Source organism: Nomascus leucogenys, chromosome 6 (genome assembly GCF_006542625.1).
Source record: "Nomascus leucogenys isolate Asia chromosome 6, Asia_NLE_v1, whole genome shotgun sequence".
Taxonomy (NCBI): domain Eukaryota; kingdom Metazoa; phylum Chordata; class Mammalia; order Primates; family Hylobatidae; genus Nomascus; species Nomascus leucogenys.
The window spans coordinates 60,218,646-60,243,434 of NC_044386.1; the positions used below are offsets into that span (position 1 = coordinate 60,218,646).

The following is a 24,789-nucleotide window of genomic DNA, read 5'->3' on the forward strand; positions in this document are numbered from 1 at the left end:
TTTCTTCTTTCCTGGTATGCAGCAGGACCCTCTCTAGAATGGGGATCTATGACCTACTGTCAAATAAGGTGGGTCAGATCATTTTTTATGGCCCTTTTTTACACACAGAGGCAAAGGTTTACATATATGTGTGTGTGTATGTGTATATGTGTATATATATATGTATATATACAAGTACATACATTTTTTCAGATAGAGTCTCTGTTGCCCAGGCTGGAGTATAGTGGCTCCATCATAGCTCACTTCAGCCTTGAACTCCTGGGCTCAAGAGATCCTCCTGCCCCAGCCTCCCAAGTAGCTGGACTACTTGGGACTGTAGGTGCATACTACCACACCTGGCTAATTTTTGTTTGTTTTTTGTTTTTGAGATGGAATCTTGCTCTGTTGCCGAGGCTGGAGTGCAGTGGCACCATCTTGGCTCACTGCAGCCTCCGTCTCCTGGGTTCCAGCAATTCTCCTGCCTCAGCCTCCCCAGTAGCTGGGATTATAGGTGCCCACCACCATGCCCGGCTAATTTTTGCATTTTTAGTAGAGACAGGGTTTCACCATGTTGGCCAGGCTGGTCTTAAACTCCCAACCTCAGGTGATCCGCCTGCCCTGGCCTCCGAAAGTGCTGGGATTACAGGCATGGGCCACCATGCCCGGCCGATTTTTTTTTTTTTTTTTTGAGATAGAGTCTTGCTGTGTCGCCCAGGCTGGGGTGCAGTGGCGTGATCTTGGCTCACTGCAACCTCCGCCTCCCAGGTTCAAGCAATTCTCCTGCCTTAGCCTCCAGAGTAGCTGGGACTACAAGTGCATGCCACCACGCCTGGCTAATTTTTTTTGTATTTTAGTGGAGATGGGGTTTCACCGTGTTGCCCAGGCTGGTCTCAAACTCCTGAGCTCAGGCAATCTGCCTGCCTCGGCCTCCCAGAGTGCTAGGGTTACAGGCATGAGCTACTGTACCCTACCTTTCTTAATTTTTAATAGAGACAAGGTCTTGCTATATTGCCCAGGCTGGTCTTGAACTCCTGAGCTCAAGTGATCCTCCTTCCTTGGCCTCCCAAAGTGCTGAGATTACAGGTGTGAGCCACCGCACCTGCCCTAGAGTAATATTTTTAGGGTTTTTTTGTTTTGTTTTGTTTTGTTTTTGAGACGAAGTGTTGCTCTTTTGCCCAGGCTGGAGTGTAATGGCACGATCTTGGCTCACTGCAGCCTCTGCCTCCTGGTTTCAAGCGATTCTCCCGTCTCAGGCTCCCAAGTAGCTTGGATTACAGGAGTGTGCTACCACACCTGGCTAATGTTTATATTTTTGATAGAGACAGAGTTTCACCGTGTTGGCCAGGCTGGTGTCGAACTCCTGACCTCAGATGATCCACCCGCCTCGGCCTCTCAAAGTGCTAGGATTATAGGTGTGAGCTGCCTTACCTGGCCTATTTTTAGGTTTTATGGCTGGCTTTAGGGAAACTGGGTTCTGGTTTCTCTGATTGCCTTCAGGGAGAACAATTCTAGTTTCTGTGGCTAGCTTCAGGAAATAATGGGACCAAGAGACAGCAGGGCTGAAGGTCAGAGAAAAACTTTTACTTCTCTGAGGCTGTTTCAGAGGCCTTTGCTTTGGGGTATTATTTTCTGAGTCTTAACAAAGGGAAGAGGGCTAGAAGCTCACAATTCAGTGTGCAGATTTTCATTTTTCAGGCCACTGCTGAACTTCTACCCTCTTCTGTCTAAACATTCTCAACCCCAGAGCCTCTCTGGTTAGATTTATCCAGAGAATACGCGATCTGTCCTCAGTGGGAGAGGAATGGGGGAGGATTACTTTGGGGGTTATATCTCCTCATGTAAACCTTCAGCCTATCCCCCTGTTTCCAGCTCCTCACTTTTCTTAGTATCTGGCACCTTTAATTCTTAAACCTTTATTTTTATTCTGTTTTGTTTTGCCTAATCTGCTTTCTTTCTGTCAGTATTTCCTACAGCATTTCTTAACTTTAAATTATTTAAATATTTAATCTTTATCTCTCGTCAGATATCTTCACCATAGTTTATAGTACAGCAGATAATTATTTTCCAAACTTTTATACTGCGTCTATTCAATTTTTATAATTAAAGTAGCAGGGGAAAACATCAGGGGTTCACTTTTTTAAATTTTTTTAATTTATTTTTTTGAGCCAGAGTCTTGCTCTGTCACCTAGGCTGGAGTGCAGTGGCACAATCTCAGCTAACTGCAATCTCTGCCTCCTGAGTTCCAGCGATTCTTGTGCCTCAGCCTCCTGAGTAGCTGGGGCTACAGGTGCACACCACCAGGCCTGGCTAATTTTTGTGGTGTGGTGGCTAATGTCTGTAATTCCAATACTTTGGGAGGCTGAAGTGGGAGGATTGCTTGAAGCCAGGAGTTGGAGACCAGCCTGAGCAACTTAGTGAAACCCCATCTCTACAAAAAACAAAAACATTAGCTGAGCATATAATATAATCCCAGCTACTCAGGAGGCTGAGGAGGGAGGATCTCTTGAGCCCCCAGGAGTTAGTTTTAGCCTGCAATAAGCTATGGCTGCGCCACTGCATTTCAGCCTGTGTGACAGACCAAGACCATCTCATATATATATATATATCATATATATATATGATATATATATATATATATATATGCTGGGTGCAGTGGCTCACACCCGTAATCCTAGCACTTTGGGAGGCTGAGGTGGGTGGATCACCTGAGCTCAAAAGTTCAAGGCCAGCCTGGGCAACATGGCAAAACCCGTTTCTACTAAAAATACAAAAAATTAGCTGGGCATGGTGGCAAGTGCCTATAATCCCAGCTACTCAGGAGGCTGAGGCACGAGAATTACTTGAACCCAGGAGGTAGAGGCTGCAGTGAGCCGAGATCACGCCACTGCAATACAGCCTGGACGACAGAGTGAGACTCCGTCTCAAAAAATAAAATTAAATTAAAATATATATATATATATATAATGAAAGTTCTGAGAATGGGTGCTAGGTAGGTCTGGCAATTGTAGCTATAACATAGTTCAGCTCCTGAAATGACAGAAGTGGCATCAGACTGTCATATGCCTAGCTTTCTAGACCCATTTGGATGTTTTGTTTTAAATTTAAAATTTTTTTGTTTTTCGTACAGACCTGGGTATTGCTTTATTGCCCCAGCTAGTCTTGAACTCCTAGCCTCAAGCGATCCTCCCACCTCAACCTCCCAATATGCTGAGATATAGACATGAGCCACACCACGCCTGGCATTTGGATGTTTTTTGTCTTCACTCTCTTAGTAGATCATCCAGCTATGCTGCTTTTGTGATTTTTGTGATTAGAAGCAATCTCAGCTGGGCATGGTGACTCAGGCCTGTAATACCAGCACTTTGGAAGGCCGAGGCAGGCAGATCACGAGGTCAGGGATTCAAGACCAGCCTGGCCAGTATGGTGAAACCCTGTCTCTACTAAAAATATGAAAAATAACCAGGCATGGTGGTGGGCACGTGTAGTCCCAGCTACTCGGGAGGCTGAGACAGAAGAATTGCTTGAACCTAGGAGATGGAGGTTGCAGTGAGCCGAGATCGCACCACTGCACTCCAGCCTGGCGCCAGAGCGAGACTCTGTCTCAAAAAAAAAAAAAAAAAAAAAAACTAGAATTCTTAAATTATATGAAATTGATCTGTAAGCAGCATTGAATATTTGACATCTTACCATTTGTGCCAGTGTATTTGTTGCCTGTTTTAAATTGCTAGAGAGTAAGGATCTTCTTTTATGAATAATTTTATGTAACACCTAACACAATCATGCATATTAAGGAACTCAGAGAAATAGCATTTCCAGTTGATAATAATGAGATACTGTTCATTCACCTTAAAATGGTGTTCCCTGGAGTATCAGACTTACAGGGAAAAAAACTAAAAGTGCTCTTTTTTCCTATACTTTCTACTCAACACAGAACATTCTGGCCAGGCGCAGTGGCTCATGCTTGTAATCCCAGCCCTTTGGGATGCCGAGGCGGGCAGATCACCTGAGGTTAGGAGCTTGAGACCAGCCTGGCCAACATAGTGAAACCCTGTCTCTACTAAAAATACAAAAATTAGCCGGGTGTGGTGGCACGTACCTGTAACCCCAGCTACTTGGGAGGCTGAGGCAGGAGAATCACTGGAACCTGGGAGATGGAGGTTGCAGTGAGCCAAGATCACACCACTGCACTTCAGCCTGGCGCCAGAGCAAGACTCCGTCTCAAAAAAAAAAGAACATTCTGTCACCCCAGATGTGTGGGGGTCGTTTCCTCGCAAACGAAGCAAACAATTCTGCTGCTACTCTACAGCATACACCAGCTTAGTGTCCTCTAATTCAATTCAATTCTGAGACTGTTTACCTGGAAATAGCGTCAGACCCCACAGGTTGTGGGCTCAGTCCCACAAGACTACCCTCAACTTCAGGTGCCATTCACAAGCACAGCTTGTGACCTGTGCTTCTGACCAACCAACTATAAGTTGGGGTCCCCATGACCTCCCTCTTCTGGTTCAGTTAATTTGCTAGAGCAGCTCACAGAACTCAGAGAAACATTTTACTTACATTTACTCATTTATTATTATTATTATCATTATTTTGAGACAGAGTCTTGCTCTCTCTTGCTCAGGCTGGAGTGCCGTGACGAGAATCTCAGCTCACTGCAACCTCCGCCTTCCAGGTTTAAGCAGTTCTCCTGTCTCAGCCTCCCGAGTAGCTGGGACTACAGGTGCACACCACCATGCCCAAGTAATTTTTGTATTTTTAGTAGAGATAGGTTTTTGCCATATTGGTCAGGCTGGTCTCGAACTCCTGACCTCAGGTGATCCACCCACCTCAGCCTCCCAAGGTGCTGAGATTACAGGCATGAGCCACCGCACCCGGCCTACTCATTTATTATTTTAAAGAATATTACAAGTCCAGGTGTGGTGGCTCACACGTACTTCCAGCACTTTGGGAGGCCGAGGCAGGCAGATTGCTTGAGCTCTGGAGTTGGAGACTAACCTGGGCAACATGGTGAAACAAACCCTATCTCTAAAAAAAATACAAAAAAATTAACCGAGTATGGTGTTGCATGCCTGTAGTCTCAGCTACTTGGGAGGCTGAGGCAGGAGAATTGCTTGAAGCCAGAAGGCAGAGGTTGCAGTGAGCTGATATTGTGCCACTGTACGCCAGCCTGGGTGACAGAGCCAGACTCTGTCTCAAAAAAAATACATATATATGATATATATGATATATATGATATATATGATATATGTCATATATGTCATATATGTCATATATGTCATGTATGATATATCACATGTCATATGATATAGATGATATACCATATATGTCATGTATGTCATGTATGGTATATATCACATGTCATATATGATATATGATATATATCATATAATATATGTAACACCTAACAATATATAATATATCTAAAACAAATATATATATCTAAAACAAATATATATATGTATATAAAACAAAGGATACAGATAAACTCTTAGATGGAAGAGATATATAGGGCAAGGTATGGGGGAAGGGGTGCACCACCCACCCCCTCCGGGAACCTGCTCAGCTATCCAGAGGCACTGTGAATTTAGGCCTTTTTTTTTTTTTTTTTGACAGACTCTTAAAAATTAATAAAAGAAAAAAAAGGGGCCCGACATGGTGGTGCATGCCTATAATCCCAGCACTTTGGGAGGCTGAGACGGGTGGATCACTTGTGTCGAAGAATTCAATATCAGCCTTGGCAACATAAGGAGACCCCATCTCCATATTTTAAAAAATTTTTGGCCAGGTGTGGTGGCTCACGCCTGTAATCCCAGGGAGGCCAAGGCAGGCGGATCACCTGAGGTCAGGAGTTCATGACCAGCCTGGTCAACAAGGTGAAATCCCATCTCTACTAAAAATACAAAATTAGCTGGGTGTGTTGGCGTGCACCTGTAATCCCAGCTACTTGGGAGGCTGAGGCAGGAGAATTGCTCCTAGGAGGTGGAGGTTGCAGTGAGCTGAGATCACGCCATTGCACTCCAGCCTGGGCAACAGATTAAGACTCCATCTCCAAAAAAGAAAAAAGGCCAGGTGTGGTGGCTCACGCCTGTAAATCCCAGTACTTTGGGAGGCCTGGGCGAGTGGATCACCAAACCTAGTCCCTACTAAAAATGCAACAAATTACCCGGGGGTGGTGGCAGGCACCTGTAATCCCAGCTGCTTGGGAGGCTGAGGTAGGAGAATCACTTGAACCCAGGAGGCAGAGGTTTCGGTGAGCCGAGATTGCACCATTGCACTTCAGCCTGGGCAACAAGAACGAAACTCTGTCTCAAAAAGAAAAAATTTTTTTAAATTAAAAAATAAAAAGAGAGTCTATCTCTATCACCTAGGCCAGAGTGCAGTGGTGCAAACATGGCTCACTGCAACCTGGAGCTCCTAGGCTCAAGTGATCCTCCCACCTCAGCCTCCCAAGTAGCTGGGACCACAGGTGCACTACCATGCTCAGCTGATTTTTAAATTTTTTGTACAGATGGGGTCTCCATAAGTTTTCCAGGTGGTCTTGAACTCCTGGGTTCAAGAGATCCTCCTAACTTGGCCTCCCAAAGTGCTTACGATTACAGGCGTGAGCCACTTTGCCCAGCCTCCCTTTGGGGTTTTTAATGGAGGCTTCATTATGTAGGCATAAATGATTAAGTCATTGGCCATTCATGATCAACTTAACCTTCAGCCCCTTTCTCCTCCCTGGAGGTTGGGTAGTGGGGATGAAAGTCCCAGCCCTCTAATCATGCGTTTGTCTTTCCTGTGACCAGTGCCTGTCCTGAAACTCTGGGAGCATCTAAGAGCCCCCAGGCAACAGTCATCCCATTAATACACAAAAAACACTCTTATCACTCACTTTCAAGATTCTAAGGGTTTTAGGAGCTATATTTCAGGAAATCAGAAGGAAAACCAAATATTTAATTCACAATTAGAATGCCATAGATGAGACTGGTAAAATTTATGTATTTATTTATTTATTTATTTTTTTTTTTTGAGACAAAGTCTCACTCTTGTCTTCCAGGCTGGAGTGCGATGGCACGATCTCGGCTCATTGCAACCTCCACCTCCAGGGTTCAAGCGATTCTCCTGCCTCGGCCTCCCAAGTAGCTGGGATTACAGGCTCCTGCCACCAAACCTGGCTAATTTTTTTTTTTTTTTTGTATTTTTAGTAGAGGCGGGGTTTCACCATGTTGGCCAGGCTGGTGTAGAACTCTTGACCTCAGATGATCCACCCGCCTCAGCCTCCCAAAGTGCTGGGATTACAGGCATGAGCCACCGAGTCCCAGCAGAGACTGGCAACATATTAAAGTTGAAACTGTAACAAGTGAAAGTCTCGGCCATGGTGGCTCAGGCCTGTAATCCCAACACTTTGGGAGGCGGAAGCAGGCAGATCACCTGAGGTCAGTAGTTTGAGATCAGCCTGGCCAACATGGTGAAACCCCGTCTCTACTAATAATACAAAAATGAGCTGGACGTAGTGGTGGGCGCCTGGAATCCCAGCTACTCAGGCGGCTGGGGTAGGAGAATCATTTGAACCCAGGAGGTGGCTGCAGTGAGCCCAGATTGTGCCATTGCACTCCAGCCTGGGCGGCAGAGCAAGACTCCATCTCAAAATAAATAAATAAAAGTAGCCAAACATAGTGACATGCACCTGTGGTCCCAGCTACTTGGTAGACTGAGGCCAGAGGATCACCTGAGCCTGGGAGGCGGAGGCTGCAGTGAGCGGTGATTGCACCACTGCACTCCACTCTAGCCTGGGTGACAGAGCAAGACCCTGTCTTAAAAAAAAAAAAAAAAAAAAAAAGGCCAGGCGCGGTGTCTCATGCCTGTAATCCCGGCACTTTGGGAGGCCAAGGTGGGTGGATCACCTGAGGTCAGGAGTTCGAGACCAGCCTAGCCAACATAGTGAAACCCCATCTCTACTAAAATATACAAAAAAATTAGCCAGATGTGGTGGCAGGCCTCTGTAATCCCAGCTACTCAGGAGGCAAGAGAATCGCTTGAACCTGGGAGGCAGAGGTTGCAGTGAGCCAAGATCACGCCATTGCACTCCAGCCTGGGCAACAGGAGTGAAACTGTCTCAAAAAAAAGAAAGGGAAAGTCTCTTTCACCAGCTTGTCCTTTTCTTTCCTTTTGAAAATCGCAGTGATTGTGTCTTACTTTTTTTACTTAAGAACAAATTTTACCTGTTTTCTCCAAGAATCAAGTACTTATCATTGGCCGGGCGTGGTGGCTTATGCCTGTAATCCCAGCACTTTGGGAGGCCGAGACGAGCAGAGGTCAGGAGATCGAGACCATCCTGGCTAACACGGTGAAATCTCATCTCTACTAAAAATACAAAAAAAAAAAAAAAAATTAGCAGAGCATGGTGGCAGGTGCCTATAGTCCCAGCTACTCGGGAGGCTGAGGCAGGAGAATGGCGAGAACCCGGGTGGCGGAGGTTGCAGTGAGCCGAGATCATGCCACTGCATTTCAGCCTGGGCGACAGGGCGAGACTCCGTCTCAAAAAAAAAAAAAAAAAGAAAGAAAAAAGAAAATCACAGTGATTGTGTCTTACTTTTTTTACTTAAGAACAAATTATACCTCTTTTCTCTAAGAATCAAGTACCTATCATTTACAAGTGAAGATGTGGTGGGGCGTGGTGGCTCACGCCTGTAATCCCAGCATTTTGGAAGGCCAAGGCAGGCAGATTGCTTTAGCCTAGGAGTTTGAAACCAGCCTGGGCAACATGGCAAAGCCTAGTCTCTACAAAAAATACAAAAATCAGCTGGTTGTGGTGGTGGGCACCTGTAATCCAGGTACTTGGGAGGCTGAGGTGGGAGAATCACAAGAGCCTGGGTGGTGGAGGTTGCAGTGAGCCAAGATCACGCCACTGTTGTCCAGCCTGGGTGACAGAGCAAGGCCCTGTCTCAAAAAAAATAAAGTTTTGGGAGGCTGATACGGGTGGATCATTTGAGGTCAGGAGTTTGAGACCAGCCTGGCCAACATGGTGAAACCCCATCTGTACAAAAAATAAAAAAAATTGGCCAGGTGCAGTGGCTCATGCCTGTAATCCCAGCACTTTGGGAGGCCAAGGTGAGTAGATCACCTGAGGTCAGGAGTTCGAGACCAGCCTGGCCAATATGGTGAAACCCCTTCTCGCTGGACACGGACGCTCACGCATGTAATCCCAGCACTTTGAGAGGCCAAGGCGGGTGGATCATGAGGTCAAGAGATCGAGACCATCCTGGCCAACATGGTGAAACCCCTTCTGTACTAAAAATAACAAAACTTAGCTGGGTGTGGTGGCATGCACCTGTCATCCCAGCTACTTGGGAGGCTGAGACAGGAGAATTGCTTGAACCCAGGAGGCAGAGGCTGCAGTGAGCCGAGATCGCACCACTGCATTCCAGCCCGGGTGACAGAGCAAGACTCTGTCTCAAAAAAAAAAAAAAAAAAAAGTTAGCTGGGTGTGGTGCCGCATGCCTGTAATCACAGCTATCAGGAGGCCGAGGCAGGAGAATTGCTTGAACTCAGGAGGCAAGGTTGCAGTCAGCCATGATTGTGCCACTGCACTCCAGCCTGGGCAACAGAGCGAAACTTTGTCTCTAAATAAATAAATAAATGAATAAATAAAGTGAAGAGGTTAGATATTTTATCACATGTCTTTTACTCTTCATCCTCAAATTTCTGTTCCTCAGTTCTTTCTTATCCTATGGTATGTGTGTCTGGATGGTCTGTTGTAGGTGGCCACAAATTGCCGAGTTTACTTATTTGACATTTTCCTTCTGGGAAGTGGAGCTTTCAACAATGGACTTCAGATGATATTAGAAGACAAGAAAATTTTGAAGGTAAGTATATAAACCAATTCCTGTGCTATTAAGATTAGCAGCCAGGTTCTAATGACTGTTCCCTTCTGATTCCTTAGGTTATCCATGATTGTCGTTGGCTTTCTGATTGCCTCTCTCATCAGTATGGAATTTTGCTGAATAATGTCTTTGACACACAGGTACATGAAGGGAAGCACTGGATTCAAACCATTGTATACAGCTCCTGTAGATAAAAGGGCTCGTCTGGTCATCTGATGAGTGAAAGTCTTTTTAAATTTTTTTTTTTTTTTGGTGCTCCATTTCTGCTCACTTTTCATGTAAAATGTTTGTACAATATGTGAGAACATTTGGTGTTCTATAAAAGCACTGCAGTAAAGTTGCTTAAAATTATTTATAAAGATGTTTTCCTCATTTTGCTCCAGAATTTGTCAAATAAAGAAGTAAGATTCAGACTCGATAGCATTCAGAAACTTGAGCAACTTAGGGATCATTCAGAAGCCTGACATGGGAGACATAGCATGAGATGAACAATCACATATCTGCCTTTACCACATATGTAACAATTAAGGCAAGCTGGCATCTAGCTTAGGGATACAGGTCGTCTCGCATATGCCCCCTAAATCTATGTGGGCCCAAAACAGCCTGAAGTGATATAATTTGTCTGTCCTCTAGGGGACCTTAGAGAAATGAGAAATCCCTAGATTCTACTAGCATTATTGTTGTTGTTGTTATTATTTAGAAGTGGAGTCTTACTGTGTTGCCCAGGCTAGTCTCAATCTCTTACTCTCAAGCCATCCTCCTGCCTCAGCCACCCAAGTAAAGGCATGAACCTCTACTAGCTCTTAGAGCTGATCTGGGTTTCTGGGTTGGCTGTGAGAGCAGTAAAACCACTAGTTTCATTATGTTTTCTTCAGGTTCTTCTAGTCTTTTCGGTTTATGACAGTAAAAGGGAAATCTTGATTACACAAGCTTACAGCCTTTGGAGAGAAATTGAACTAAAAAGTTGGCCAATTATTTTTGAGCAGCAATCTCTAAAAGTTCAATTTTATGTTACTATATTTGGTTCACTTTTTCTGTTTATGTGTCTACTTATAATGTATTTGCTGCCATTTGTAGAGATTGCTTTTATGCCTACTCCAAAATCTAACATAATTGCTGTTTGTTTCCTTGAGGCCATTAGGCTTCTTGATTAGATCTTATATGTATTGTCTAATGAAGACCTTGGCATATCTGTTCACGTTTTTCTTTTTAGAGTTACATAGTCCAAGAAGCAGAATTTTCACCAACTTCTTTTTTTATAACACTGTATTAGTTTCTTATTGCTGCTGTAACAAATCACCACAAATTTAGTGGCCTAAAACAATGCAAATTTATTATTTTATTGTTTTAGGGTCAGAAGTCTTGAATCATTTTCACTAGGCTAAAGTCAAGGTGTCTTGAAGGGCTGGTTTCTTCTAGAGGCTCTTCTGAAGAGAGAGTTTCCTTGCCTTTTTCAGCTTCTAGCGGCCACTTGTATTCCTTGGCTTGTAGCCCCTTCCTCCATTTTCAAAGTGCATCCCTGTAATCCCTGCCTCCATCATCACATCACCTTCTCCTCTGACTGTAGTAAAATCTCCATCTGCCTTGCTCTTTAAAAAATCACTTTTCAGGCCGGGCACTGTGGCTCACGCCTGTAATCCCAACACTGTGGGAGGCCAAGGTGGGCGGATCACGAGGTCAGGAGATTGAGACCATCCTGGCTAACACGGTGAAACCCTGTCTCTACTAAAAATACAAAAAATTAGCTGGGCGTGGTGGTGGCAGGCGCCTGTAGTCCCAGCTACTCGGGAGGCTGAGGCAGGAGAATGGCATGAACCCGGGAGTCAGAGCTTGCAGTAAGCTGAGATTGCGCCACTGCACTCCAGCCTGGGAGACAGAGCGAGACTCCGTCTCACCAAAAAAAAAAAAAAAAAAAATCACTTGTCATTCCATTTAGGGCCTACCTGGGTAATTCAGGATAATCTCATCTCAAAATCCTTAACTTAATCACAGCTGCAAAGTCCCTTTTGCATGTAAGATAACATTCACAGGTTCCTGTGGTTATGAAGTAGTTATCTTTGGGGGCCATTGGCCAGCCTACTACACATAGATAAATAATTTTAATTATTTATTTTATTAGCTTTTCTTACAAAATTTTGTTGGTTACCAGTAGATAATAAAAGTAATTTTTTTTTGAGACAAGGTCTAGCTCTGTTGCCCAGGCTGGAGTGCAGTGGCATGATCATAGCTCTCTGCTAGTGTGGCCTCAAAGTCCTGGGCTCAAGCCGTCCTCCCACTTCAGCCTCCCAAGTAGCTGGGACTACAGGCACACACCACCATGCCTGGCTGATTTTTAAATTTTTTTTTAAGATATGGGATCTCTCTATGTTGTCCAGGCTGGTCTTGAACTTCCGACCTCAAACAGTCTTCTAGCCTTGGCTTCCCAAATTGCTGGGATTACAGGCGTGAGCCAACATGCCAGGCCCATTTTCCCCCCCCAGAAACGGAGTCTCACTATGTTGCCCATGCTGGCCTCAAACTCCTGGGCTCAAGAGATCCTTCTGGTTCAGCTCCCGACTAGCTTGGACTATAGGAATGCATTCTCAGCCCACTAAAAATAATTCTTGAATTTTATCTTCCTTTCTTGATTCCCTAAAGGGTAACAAAGACTAATAAATAACCATAAGGCAGGTAGGTATTGTAACACAAGGAGGAAAAAAAAACATTAGGTGCAGTGGCTCACGCCCGTAATCCCAACACTTTGGGAGGCCGAGACAGGAGGATTGCTTGAGCCCAGGAATTCGAGATCAGCCTGAACAACATAGCGAAGCACCGTCTCTACAAAAAAATTTTAAGAGGCCGGGCACAGTGGCTCACGCTTCTAATCCCAGCACTTTGGGAGGCCAAGGTGGGTGGATCATGAGGTCAGGAGATCGAGACCACGGTGAAACCCTGTCTCTACTAAAAATACAAAAAATTAGCCGGGCGTGGTGGCGGGCGCCTGTAGTCCCAGCTACTCGGAGAGGCTGAGGCAGGAGAATGGCATGAACCCGGGAGGCGGAGCTTGCAGTGAGCCAAGATCGCGCCACTGCTCTCCAGCCTGGGTGACAGAGCGTGACTCCACCTCAAAAAAAAAAAAAATTTTAAGAATACTAGCCAGGCATAGTGGGATGTGCCTGTAGTCCTAGCTACTCGAGGCTGAGGCAGGAAGATCCCATGAACTTGGAAGATTGAGGCTGCAGTGAGCCATGATTGTGGCATTGTACTCCAACCTGGGAGATAGAGCAAGACCCTATCTCAAAAAAAAGAAAAAAAAAAAAATGCCTAGCGCGGTGGTTCACGCCTGTAATCCCAACACTTTGGGAGCCCAAAGCGGGCGGATCACGAGGTCAAGAGATCGAGACTATCCTGGCCAACATGGCGAAACCCTGTCTGTACTAAAAATATGAAAATTAGCCAGGCATGGTGGCATGCACCTGAAATCACAGCTACTCGGGAGGCTGAGGCAGGGTAATTGCTTGAATCCGGGAGGTGGAGGTTGCAATGAGCCAAGATCACACCATTGCACTCCAGCTCTGGGCGACAGAGGAAGACTCTGTCTCAGGAAAAGAAAAGCAAAAAGAAAGTAATTAAGGAAACAGTAAAGTTGGGTTGCTGGGTGTGATGGCTTGTGCCTGTAGTCATGGTTACTATGGAGGCTGTAGTGGGAAGATTGCTTGAGCTAAGGAGTTTTAGACTGTAGGGTGCTGTGCTGATTGGGTGCCTGTACTGAGATTGGCATCAATGTGGTGGCCTCCCAGGAGTGGGGAGAACCACCAGGTTGCCTAAGTTAGGGTGAACGAGCCCAGGTCAGACATGGAACAGGTCAGAACCCCCGTGCTCATCAGTAGTGGAATCCTGCCTGTGAATAGCCACTGCACTCCAGCCTGGACAACATAGCAAGACCCTGTCTCTTAAAAAAAAAAGTTGAAAATTAGCCAGGCGTGGTAGCCTGCACCTGTAGTCCCAGCTACTCGGGAGGCTGAGGCAGGGGAATTACTTGAACCTGGGAAGTGGAGGTTGCAGTGAGCTGAGATCGTGCCACTGCACTCCAGCCTGGGCGACAGAGTGAGACTCCACCTCAAAAAAAAAAAAAAAAAAAATTTAGCTTTTTTTCCGTTTTTTTTTTTTTTTTTTCTCATTTTTCAGAATAAGTTGGCTAAACAACTTTAAATTTCCCGATGACATGGTCTATCATGTGGGTCCTTGGGGAAAATGTTATTTAGACATTTCTCTAAATATATTTCTGGCATGAGATAGCTCTCTGTATATATTCAACTGGTCTGTTTGTCCTTTTAAAATACCACAGGTAGCAGATGTACTTCAGTTTTCCATGGAAACGGGTGGCTATCTTCCAAACTGCATCACTACTTTGCAGGAGAGTTTAATCAAACACCTTAAAGTAGCCCCTAAATATCTCTCCTTTCTAGAAAAGAGACAAAAACTAATTCAGGTGAGTGTTAAAGGATGTCCTGTATGACATTATTTTTTTTTTCAAGTGTTTTCTGAGCAGTATCATCAGCCTATTATGTAGAAAAATGACAGCTGCCATGTAATCATATGAACATTGCCAAAATCTTAACTGTGCCAAATGGGAATGGTTTATATCTGGTCTCAAGTGGATAAAAGCCAGGATCCAGATTTGTTGGTTATCAATTAACAAGCAGTCTTAGGCCGGGCTCGGTGGCTCACGCCTATAATCCCAACACTTTGGGAGGCTGAGGCGGGTGGATCACCTGAGGTCAAGAGTTCAAGACCAGCCTGACTAACATGGTGAAATCTCGCCTCTACTAAAAATACAAAAACTAGCTGGGCATGGTGGCAAGGCGTCTGTAATCTCAGCTACTCGGGAGGCTGAGGCAGGAGAATTGCTTGAACCCAGAGTTGGGGGCAGGGGCGGCGGACATTGTGGTGAGCTGAGATCGTGCCACTACACTCCAGCCTGGGCAACAGAGTGAGACTCCTTCTCAAAAAATAATAAATAAATAAATAAATAAATAAGCACTCTTAAATACATTTTCTAGCTGGGACAAGGGGGAAATTTTTGTGAGAATTTCGATCAAGGCAATGGAAGCAAAATCACCCTAGTTATTTCTCCCAAAGTAAAGTAAATTTTCTTTAGCTTCTGACATCCTTGCATGCAAACTTAGGTCATAATTGTGTTGGCTGCAATTCTGTTCACATAATCACGTTTGCTGCCTCTAGCTTTGAGAAGTCTTGATTGACCAACCTCTACCCCTCTCTTTCTCTGTTACACACACACTGTTAATGTAGGAGTATGTGTGCAAGCGTGTGTATGCTCAAAGACTATCAATAGTGTGAAAGTAGAAGGTAATAATAGAAGAAAATGATAGTGTCTTAAATTAAGTAACACTTTAAACAGTTCTTTTCTTTTCTTTTCTTTTTTTGAGACGGAGTCTCGCTCTGTCACCAGGCTGGAATGCAGTGGCACAATCTCAGCTTACTGCAACCCTGCAAGCTATGCCTCCCGGGTTCAAGCAATTCTCCTGCCTCAGCCTCCTGAGTAGCTGGGACTACAGGCACGTGCCACCATGCCCAGCCAATTTTTGTATTTTTAGTAGAGATGGGGTTTCACCATGTTGGCCAGGATGGTCTTGATGTCTTGACCTTGTGATCTGCCTGCCTCAGCCTCCCAAAGTGCTGGGATTACAGGCGTGAGCCACTGCGCCCGGCCTTAAACGGTTATTTTCTTTAAAGTCTTGCTTACTATTCAGAGGAAATTGTTTTATTGTCTCCAGGAAAATCCAGAAGTATGGTTCATCCGACCTGTTTCACCCTCTTTACTGAAAATTTTGGCCCTGGAAGCTACCTACCTGTTACCCCTTCGCTTGGCACTCCTAGATGAGATGATGTCTGACCTAACCACCCTGGTGGATGGTTACCTGAACACGTATCGCGAAGGGTCTGCAGACCGGCTTGGAGGCACTGAGGTAAGTGCAGCCCTCTGTCTTCAGGACCTCCTTTCTGCCTTCTGAAGGAAGGCACACACAGTGATACCCTTTCTTCATAGCTACAATAGTTTTCATGGGGCCAACTTGGGGATGAATACTCTTGAAGGGGCAATAGCTTGGGCCTGATCCAGCCCCTCACCTTTTCATAATGTTAAGTTAGGTATCCAAGAAATCCTTCTGTCTAAGAATGGGTAAGTTTAATATTTCCATATTGTTATTTTATTTTATTTGTTTATTTTTTTGAGACGGAGTCTCACTCTGTCACCCAGGCTGGAGTACAATGACGTGATCTCAGCTCACTGAAAACTCTGCCTCCTGGGTTCCAGCAATTCTCCTGCCTCAGCCTCCTGAGTAACTGGGATTACAGGCATGTGCCACCACACCTGGCTAATTTTTTGTATTTTTAGTAGAGATGGGGTTTCACCATGTTGGCCAGGCTGGTCTCAAACTCCTGACCTTGTGATCCACCCACCTTGGCCTCTCAAAGTGCTGGGATTACAGGCATGAGCCACCACACCCAGCCTATTTTTATTTTTTGAGATGGAGTCTCGCTCTGTCACTCAGGCTGGAGTTCAGTGGTCTGATCTCAGCTCACTGTATCCTCTGCCTCCTGGGTTCAAGGAATTCTCCCGCCTCAGCCTCCCGAGTAGCTGGGATTACAGGCACCTGCCACCATGCCCTGCTACTTTTTGTATTTTTAGTTGAGACGGGGTTTTACCATGTTGGCCAGGCTGGTCTTGAACTTCTGACCTTAGGTGATTAGCCTGCCTTGGCCTCCCAAAGTGCTGGGATTACAGGCATAAGCCACCATGCTTGGCCTCCATATTTATTCTTATGCAGCAGAGAGATATAAAAAACTATAGGCCTGAGGTCAGGAGTTCGAGACCAGCCTGGCCAACATGATGAAACCCCATCTCTACTAAAAATACAAAAAATGAGCCAGGCGTGGTGGCACATGCCTGTAATCCCATCTACTCAGGATGCTGAGGCAGGAGAACAGCTTGAACCCAGGAGGTGGAGGTTGCAGTGAGCCGAGGTCACACCACTGTACTCCAACCTGGGTGACAGAGAAAGACTCTGTCTCAAAAAAAAAAAAAAAGAAGAAAAGAAAAAAAAGGAAAAGCTTAAACTATTAAACTGAGAATTTCAATCAGTTTTCAAGCATACTATGAATATTAACAATGACTGTCTCAAAAAAAAAGGGCCAGGGCCAGGTACGGTGGCTCACACCTGTAATCCCAGCACTTTGGGAGGCCAAGGCTGGTGATCACCTGAGGTCAAGAGTTTAAGATCAGCCTGGCAAACATGGTGAAACCCCAGCTCTACAAAAAATACAAAAATTAGCTGGGCATGGTGGCGGGCATGTATAGTCCCAGCTACTTGGGAGGCTGAGGCAGGAGAATTGTTTGAACCCAGGAGGTAGGGGTTGCAGTGAGCCAAGATTCTGCCACTGCACTGCAGCCTGGGTGACCAGCAGAGACTCTGTCTGAAAAAGAAAAGAAAATAAAATAAATGAGAGGGAAGGGGAGGGGAGAGGAGGAGAGTGGAGGGGAGAAGGGGAGGGGGAGGAGGAGGGAGAGGGAGGAAAAAGAGGGGAGGGAGACTATAGACCAGGATTTGGCAAACTGTAGCCTGCTGGCCAGATCTGGCCTGCAGACTGTTTTCTCCAGCTCATGAGCTAAGAACAATTTTTACATTTTTAAAGGATTGTTAAAAAAAAAAAAAAGTAGTAGAAGTAGTATATGAGACTGTGGCTCACAAAGCCTAAAATATTTGCTGTTTTGTTCTTTACAGGAAAAGTTTGCCAGTTGCTGTTATAAACCAATTTTACTTATGAATATTGTTATAAAATCTTAAAATACTAGCTTTTTTTTTTTTTTTTTTTTTTTTTTTTTTTTTTTTTTTGAGATGGATTTCGCTCTTGTTGCCCAGGCTGGAGTGAAGTGGCGTGATACCAGCTCACTACAACCTCCACCTCCTGGGTTCAAGCGATTCTCCTGCCTCAACCTCGCGATTAGCTGGGATTACAGGCATGCGCCATCACGCCTGGCTAATTTTGTATTTTTAGTAGAGATGGGGTTACTCCATGTTGGTCAGGCTGGTCTCGAACTCCTGACCTCAGGTGATCCGCCCGCCTCAGCCTCCCAGAGTGCTAGGATTACAAGGCATGAGCCACTGTGCCCGGCCTAATACTAGCGTTTTCTATATGAACCCTATATATGTTATTATTTTTAATGTGTCATTGGATTCTAGTTGCAAGCATGGTTCAGTGTGACAAAATCGTACATTTCAGTAGAGCCAAGAAAGTCTTATGATTATCTTATAAATGCTGAAAAAATTATAATATTCTACATGCATTATTGGTCAAAGTTGGAATAGATGGTAACTTTTCTAATATAATAAAACATATACAGTCATCTCTCAGTATCTGTGGGGGATTGGTTCCAGGATCCCCCCCATGGATACCAAAACCTATAATGCTCAAGTCCGTTATGTGAAATGTATAGATGATTATATGAAACGCATAGATGAGCCGGGTGTGGTGGCTTACGCCTGTAATCTCAGCACTTTGGGAGGCCAAGGTGGGTGGTTCACCTGAGGTCAGGAATTCAAGACCAGCCTGGCCAACATGGTGAAACCGTCTCTACTAATAATACAAAAATTAGCTGGGCATGGTGGTGCATGCCTGTAATCCCAGCTACTTGGGAGGCTGAGGCAGGAGAATTGCTTGAGCAGACCGGGTGTGGTGGCTCACGCCTGTAATCCCAGCACTTTGGGAGGCCAAGGCGAGCGGATCACCTGAGGCCAGGAGTTCGATACCAGCCTGACCAACATAGAGAAACCCCGTCTCTACTAAAAATACAAAATTAGCTGGGCATGGTGGCGCATGCCTGTAATCCCAGCTACTTGGGAGGCTGAGGCAGGAGAATCACTTGAACCTGGGAGGCGGAGGTTGCGGTGAGCTGAGATCACACCATTGCACTTCAGCCTGGGCTCGAAACTCCATCTCAAAAAAAAAAAAAGAATCGCTTGAACCCAGGAGGTGGAGGTTGCAGTGAGCTGAGAGTGCACCATTGTACTCCAGCCTGGGCGACAAAAGCAAAACTCCATCTCCCAAAAAAAAAAAAAGAAAAAAGAAAAAAAAAAGAAACCTATGGATGAAATGTATGTCCCTTATATGAAATGTAAGGATGATTTATAGTGGAGGATATGTATAGGTTATACAGAAATGTGCAGCAGCATTTTTTCATTGTTCACTATCATATCCTCCCCTATACTTTAAATCATTCTTAGATTACTTATAATAGCTAATACAACGTGAATGCTATGTAAATAGTTGTTATATTGCATTGTTTAGGGAATAATGACATGGAAAAAAAGTTTGTACATCATCATTTCAAATGCAACCATTCTTTTTTTTTTCTGATTTCTTTTTCTTTTTTTTTTTTGAGACAGAGTCTTGCTCTGTCACCCAGGCTGGAGTGCAGTGGTGCAATCTTGGCTCATTGCAACCTCCGCCTCCTGAGTTCAAGTGATTCTCCTCCCTCAGCCTCCTGGGTAGCTGGATTAAAAGCATGTGCTACCGCGCTCAGCTAATTTTTATATTTTTAGTAGAGTTGAGGTTTGGCCATGTTGGTCAGGCTGGTCTGGAAATCCTGACCTCAAGTGATCCACCCACCTCAGCCTCGCAAAGTGCTAGGATTATAGGCGTGAGCCACTTTTTCCTGACTATTGCAATCTACAATTGGTTGAATCCATGGATGCAGAACCCATGGATATGGAAAGTGTCTCAAGAGAGAAGACCACATATTTGTTTGAGAACACTAATATCAGGAACAGTACAAAAATTGTGACTATCACCACTATTTTAGCATTTTTGAAGCTATTAGCCAGTGAAATTAGAAAATAAAATATGAGCTATGGAAATTGAAAAAAGGAATCAGAATGATGACTTGCCAGTTATACAACTAAAAACTGAAGAGAAACAACTGAAAAAGACTACCACAAACAAAAAGACAATTTATAAAGTGCCTGGGTACAAATGTAAAAATTACTAGATTTTTGATATCCATATAAGCAGCTAAAAAATATAATCGGAGGCCGGGTGCAGTGGCTCATGCCTATAATCCCAGCACTTCGGGAGGCTGAGGTGGGAGGATCACTTGAGCCCAGGGGTTCAAGACCAGCCTGGCCAGCATAGTGAAACCCTGTCTCCACAAAGAAATTAAATATTAGCCAGGCATGGTGGCACATACCTGAAGTTGTAGCTACTGTGAGTTGGGGAGGCTGACGTGGGAGGATTGCTTGAGCCCAGGAGGTGGAGATTGCAGTAAGCCATGATCACACCACTGTACTTCAGCCTGGGTGACAGATCAAGGCCCTGTCTCAAAAAAAAAAACAACCCACAAAAATTAGCAAAGTGTGGTGGCATGCACCTGTGCTTCCAGCTACTCAGGAGGCTGAGGCAGGAGGATCACTAAAGGCCAGGAGTTACAGGTTACAGTGAGCCATGATCACACCATTGCACTCCAGCCAAGGCAACAGAGCAAGACCCTGTCTAAAAAAAAAAAAAAAAAAAAAAACCTTCCCAAAACCTGAAAGAGTTGACAAAATAAAAATTTGGAGGAAAATAAAAATGTAAACCAATGAAAAAAATATGTATATGATCATACATGAGTAGACAGACTATCTTTGGGAGATAACACAAGAAACTGCTCTAAGAAGATGTACCTGCTAAGGCAGCTAAGGCCAAGTTGGAAGAGAGACTAACTTTTCCTGTATAATCTTTATACATACATGCATACACACACAGACACACAGCCCTATGGATTCACTGCCTTTTCAAAATATTGAAATTACTAGAAAAATGATACTACTATAATTGAAGACACCAGAGGGTGCTATGTGAACACAATTGAATAGACTCTCATTTACCAATTACCATTTGGTACAATAGAAGTGATTTCAGGCCGGGCACGATGGCTCACGACTGTAATCCCAGCACTTTGGGAGGCCAAGGCAGGCCGATCACAAGGTCAGGAGATCAAGACCATCCTTGCTAACATGCTGAAACCCTATCTCTACTAAAAATACGAAAATTACCTGGGCATGGCCGGGTGCGGTGGCTCACGCCTGTAATCCCAGCACTTTGGGAGGCCGAGGCAGGTGGATCATGAGGTCAGGAGATCGAGACCATCCTGGCTAACGCTGTGAAACCCCGTCTCTACTAAAAATATTTTTAAAATTAGCCGGGCGTGGTGGCAGGCGCCTGTAGTCCCAGCTACTTGGGAGGCTGAGGCAGGAGAATGGCCTGAACCCAGGAGGCAGAGCTTGCAGTGAGCCGACATCGTGCCACTGCACTTCAGCCTGGGCGACAGCGAGACTCCGTCTCAAAAAAAAAAAAAAAAAAAAGTGATTTTAAGTACCATATTCAGAAGTTTAGTTATAATAAACTTGTGTTCGCTTTCTCTTTTTAGCCTACATGTATGGAGCTGCCAGAGGAACTGCTTCAACTCAAGGACTTCCAGAAGCAGCGCAGGGAGAAAGCTGCAAGAGAATATAGGATGAATGCACAGGGACTCCTAATAAGGACAGTGCTACAGCCAAAGAAATTAGTGATAGAGACAGCAGGGAAAGAGGAGAAAGTCAAAGGCTTCTTATTTGGTAAAAATTTTAGGATAGATAAAGCTCCAAGTTTTACATCTCAAGACTTTTACGGGGAAGTGAATTTACTGAAAGAAGAATCTTTGAATAAACAAGCTACAAAGCCTCAGCATCTACCTCCCGTAGAGGAAGGGGAAACCAGTGAGGATTCCAGTAACAAACTCATTTGCACCGAGTCAAAGGGGTCAGAGGACCAGAGAATAACTCAGAAAGAATACTTTATGACACCCAAACATGAGTTTCAGGCAAGTTTATCTTTGAAAGAGGAGATAGAACAGTTATTGATGGTGGAAAACAAGGAAGATTTAAAATGCACAAAACAGGCTGTTTCAATGTCTTCCTTTCCTCAGGAAACCAGAGTGTCTCCAAGTGACACTTTTTATCCTATCAGAAAGGCCGTGGTTTCCACACTCCCTCCCTGTCCAGCCTTGGAGAAGATCGATTCCTGGATAAATCCTTTTCTAAATCTGCCCTAGAGATGTGCAGTTTGTTCTTAAGGCCATGCAGGTGGCTTATTTCCTTTGCCATCAGGGCCTTCCACAGTGCCCAAGTTTCTCGTGTTGTAAATGCAGTAATGCTTCTGTCACAGGGAAAAATTATATCCTCTTGCTTACTCCTGTGTTCCTGGTATGCGGAGAATAAGAAGGAATAAGTTAAATAATGGAAGAAGTATAATTTCTGATTATGTCACTGTGTAGAAATGTTCTCAGTGACCAGAGTGCGTTATTTCTCATAATTTGGGTTTAGAGGATTTGAAGAAAGGAAAAATCTTGGGCTTAGTATCTTAGCCTCAGGAAGGCTCCATCATTTTCAAATTTTGTTTTGCTTCTTGACTTTTGGATTCCTTTGAAGAGAGCTGGTAAAACTATTAACGATTTATTTTAAAAATTGGTACCTGATAACTTTACCAGTACTTTTTTCCTATTTATTTATTTATTTGTTGTTTTTTTTTTTTTTACCGTTCCTTGTGGAGCAGGGCTACACCATAGGCAGTGTGCCCAGAGTAACCACTTTTTTCCTTTTTAAAATATAATATTAACTTTATGTTTGAATGTTGAATGTTTTATCTGTCTCTTAGGCAAATAATGTTATAGGAATCAATAATTTAATTTTTGTTTTATTTGTTTTTTGTTTTTTTGATGGAGTCTCACTCTGTCACCCAGGCTGGAGTGTAGTGGCGTGATCTTTGCTCACTGCAACCTCCGCCTCCCGGGTTCAAGAGATTCTCCTGCCTCAGCCTCCCGAGTAGCTGGGATTACAGGTGCCTGCCACCACGCCCGGTTAATTTTTGTATTTTTAGTAGAGACGGGGTTTCACCATGTTCGCCAGGCTGGTCTCGAACTCCTGACTGACCTTGTGGTCCACCCGCCTTGGCCTTCCAAAATGCTGGGATTACAGGTGAGCCACCATGCCCAGCCAATATCTTTATTTTAATTTTGTTTTTATTTCCTTTACTTTTAGCTGGTTTTGTCCATTTTCCTAACAAAGCAGGGACCCTGGGTTTCTTTTTAGTCTGTCTGTTATATAAACTTGAAGTCTGACTCCATTCCATTTGCCTAGAGTTAGTATACTTTCTTAGAGTGAAAGGAAGGCAGCTTGTATTGAGCCTTTTAAAGTATTGAATGCTTGCAAATTGCTAACATTCTTTTGTGTAAAATAACCAATAAACCTGTTTTGTCATACTCTACTTAAAAAAAAAATCTCTCACTTTTCTTAATTGGGTCAGGATGGAAAGAAATGTCTGGATTTCTAGGTCCAGATTCCAGTTTCTAAATCTGTGATTTGACTCTGTTATTCTATTTGCTCTTAGGAACAATCTAAGATCAGGGACATCCTTGTCTGCACTAGTTGATTCTGACTGCCACTGAAAGAATTGTTTTGCCTTTCCGAACTCCAGAGCCCAGATCTAGTCTGAGGTTAAGATTAAGGCAGGCCTGAGGCAGTCGGCTCAGCCCTGCAGTTGCCTTGTCTCACCTTATACTTAGTTTAGAAAGTCACTTGGGGCCAAAGTAGTTACTGGTTCATCTTCGGTGAATGCATCTTCAGATTGAGCCCGGAATGTGGTCAATCTAGGTTTACTCTGCAAAAGGCATGGATTCCTGTAAAATTCTTGAACTTCATTTAGCTTCTTATGGAACCATTCAGTTGCTGGTCTTGAACTCCTGACCTCAGGTGATCCGCAAGACCATTCAGTTACTACTCATAACACATATACATACATGCTATAAAGTACAATGTAAAAAAAAAATTAAAAGAAAAAAAAGTACAAGGTAGTACCCCTCAGGCTGGGTGCGGTGGCTCACGCCTGTAATCCCAGCACTTTGGGAGGCCGAGGCAGGTGGATCACAAGATCAGGAGTTTGAGACCAGCCTGGCTAAGACGGTGAAACCCTGTCTCTACTAAAAATACAAAAATTAGCTGGGCATAGTGGCACCTGCCTGTAATTCCAGCTACTTGGGAGGCTAAGGCAGGAGAATCACTGGAACCTGGGAGGCAGAGGTTGCAGTGAGCCGAGATCACACTTACTGCACTCCAGCCTGGGTGACAGAGCGAGACTCCATCTCAAAAAAAAAAAAAAAGGATTTTTCTGCCGGGTAAGGTGGCTAATGCCTGTAATCCCAGCACTTTGGGAGGCTGAGGCAGGCGAATCACCTGAGGTCAGGAGTTGGAGACCAGCCTGGCCAACATGGTGAAACTCTGTCTCTACAAAAAATACAAAAATTAGTCAGGCGTGATAGCACACAAGTAATCCCAGTTACTTGGGAGGCTGAGGCAGGAGAATCACTTGAACCTGAGAGGTGGAGGTTGCAATGAGCTGACATCGCACCACTGCACTCCAGCCTGGGCAACAGAGTAAGACTCTGTTGAAAAAAAAAAAAAAAAAAAAAAGCCAGGTGCAGTGGCTCACATCTGTTATCCCAGCACTTTGGGAGGCCGAGGCAGGTGGATCAGTTGAGGTCAGGACTTTGAGACCAGCCTGGCCAATATGGTGAAACCCTCTGTCTACTAAAAATACAAAAATTAGCCAGGTATACTGGCAGGTGCCTGTAATCCCAACTACTTGGGAAACTGAGGTGAGAAAATCATTTGAACAAGGGAGGCGGAGGTTGCAGTGAGCCAAGATCATGCCACTGCACTCCAGTCTGGGTGACAAGAGCGAAACTCTATCTAAAAAAAAAAAAAAAATTAGCCGGGCGTGGTGGTGCGCACCTGTAGTCCCAGCTATTCAGGAGGTGGAGGCAGGAGAATCGCTTGAACCCGGGAGGCGGAGGTTGCAGTGAGCCAACATT

General features: G+C 44.5%; 1 protein-coding gene across 2 annotated transcripts in view; it reads left to right on the forward strand.

The window, feature by feature from the left end:
- Positions 1–23,199, forward strand: part of EXD1 (exonuclease 3'-5' domain containing 1) — a 52,654-nt gene extending 29,455 nt beyond the window's left edge. The window contains exons 8-12 of one of the 2 annotated variants that reach the window (XM_030813799.1): positions 9,723–9,827; positions 9,905–9,985; positions 14,173–14,316; positions 15,623–15,814; positions 21,313–23,196. In XM_030813799.1, the coding sequence (XP_030669659.1) occupies positions 9,723–9,827; positions 9,905–9,985; positions 14,173–14,316; positions 15,623–15,814; positions 21,313–21,975 (1,185 nt within the window). In that variant the 3' untranslated portion in view covers positions 21,976–23,196. Of the gene's footprint in view, positions 1–9,722; positions 9,828–9,904; positions 9,986–14,172; positions 14,317–15,622; positions 15,815–21,312 lie in introns of both variants that reach the window. The other variant, XM_003266746.4, reaches the window with a different exon arrangement.
- The last annotated feature ends 1,590 nt before the right edge of the window (positions 23,200–24,789 follow it).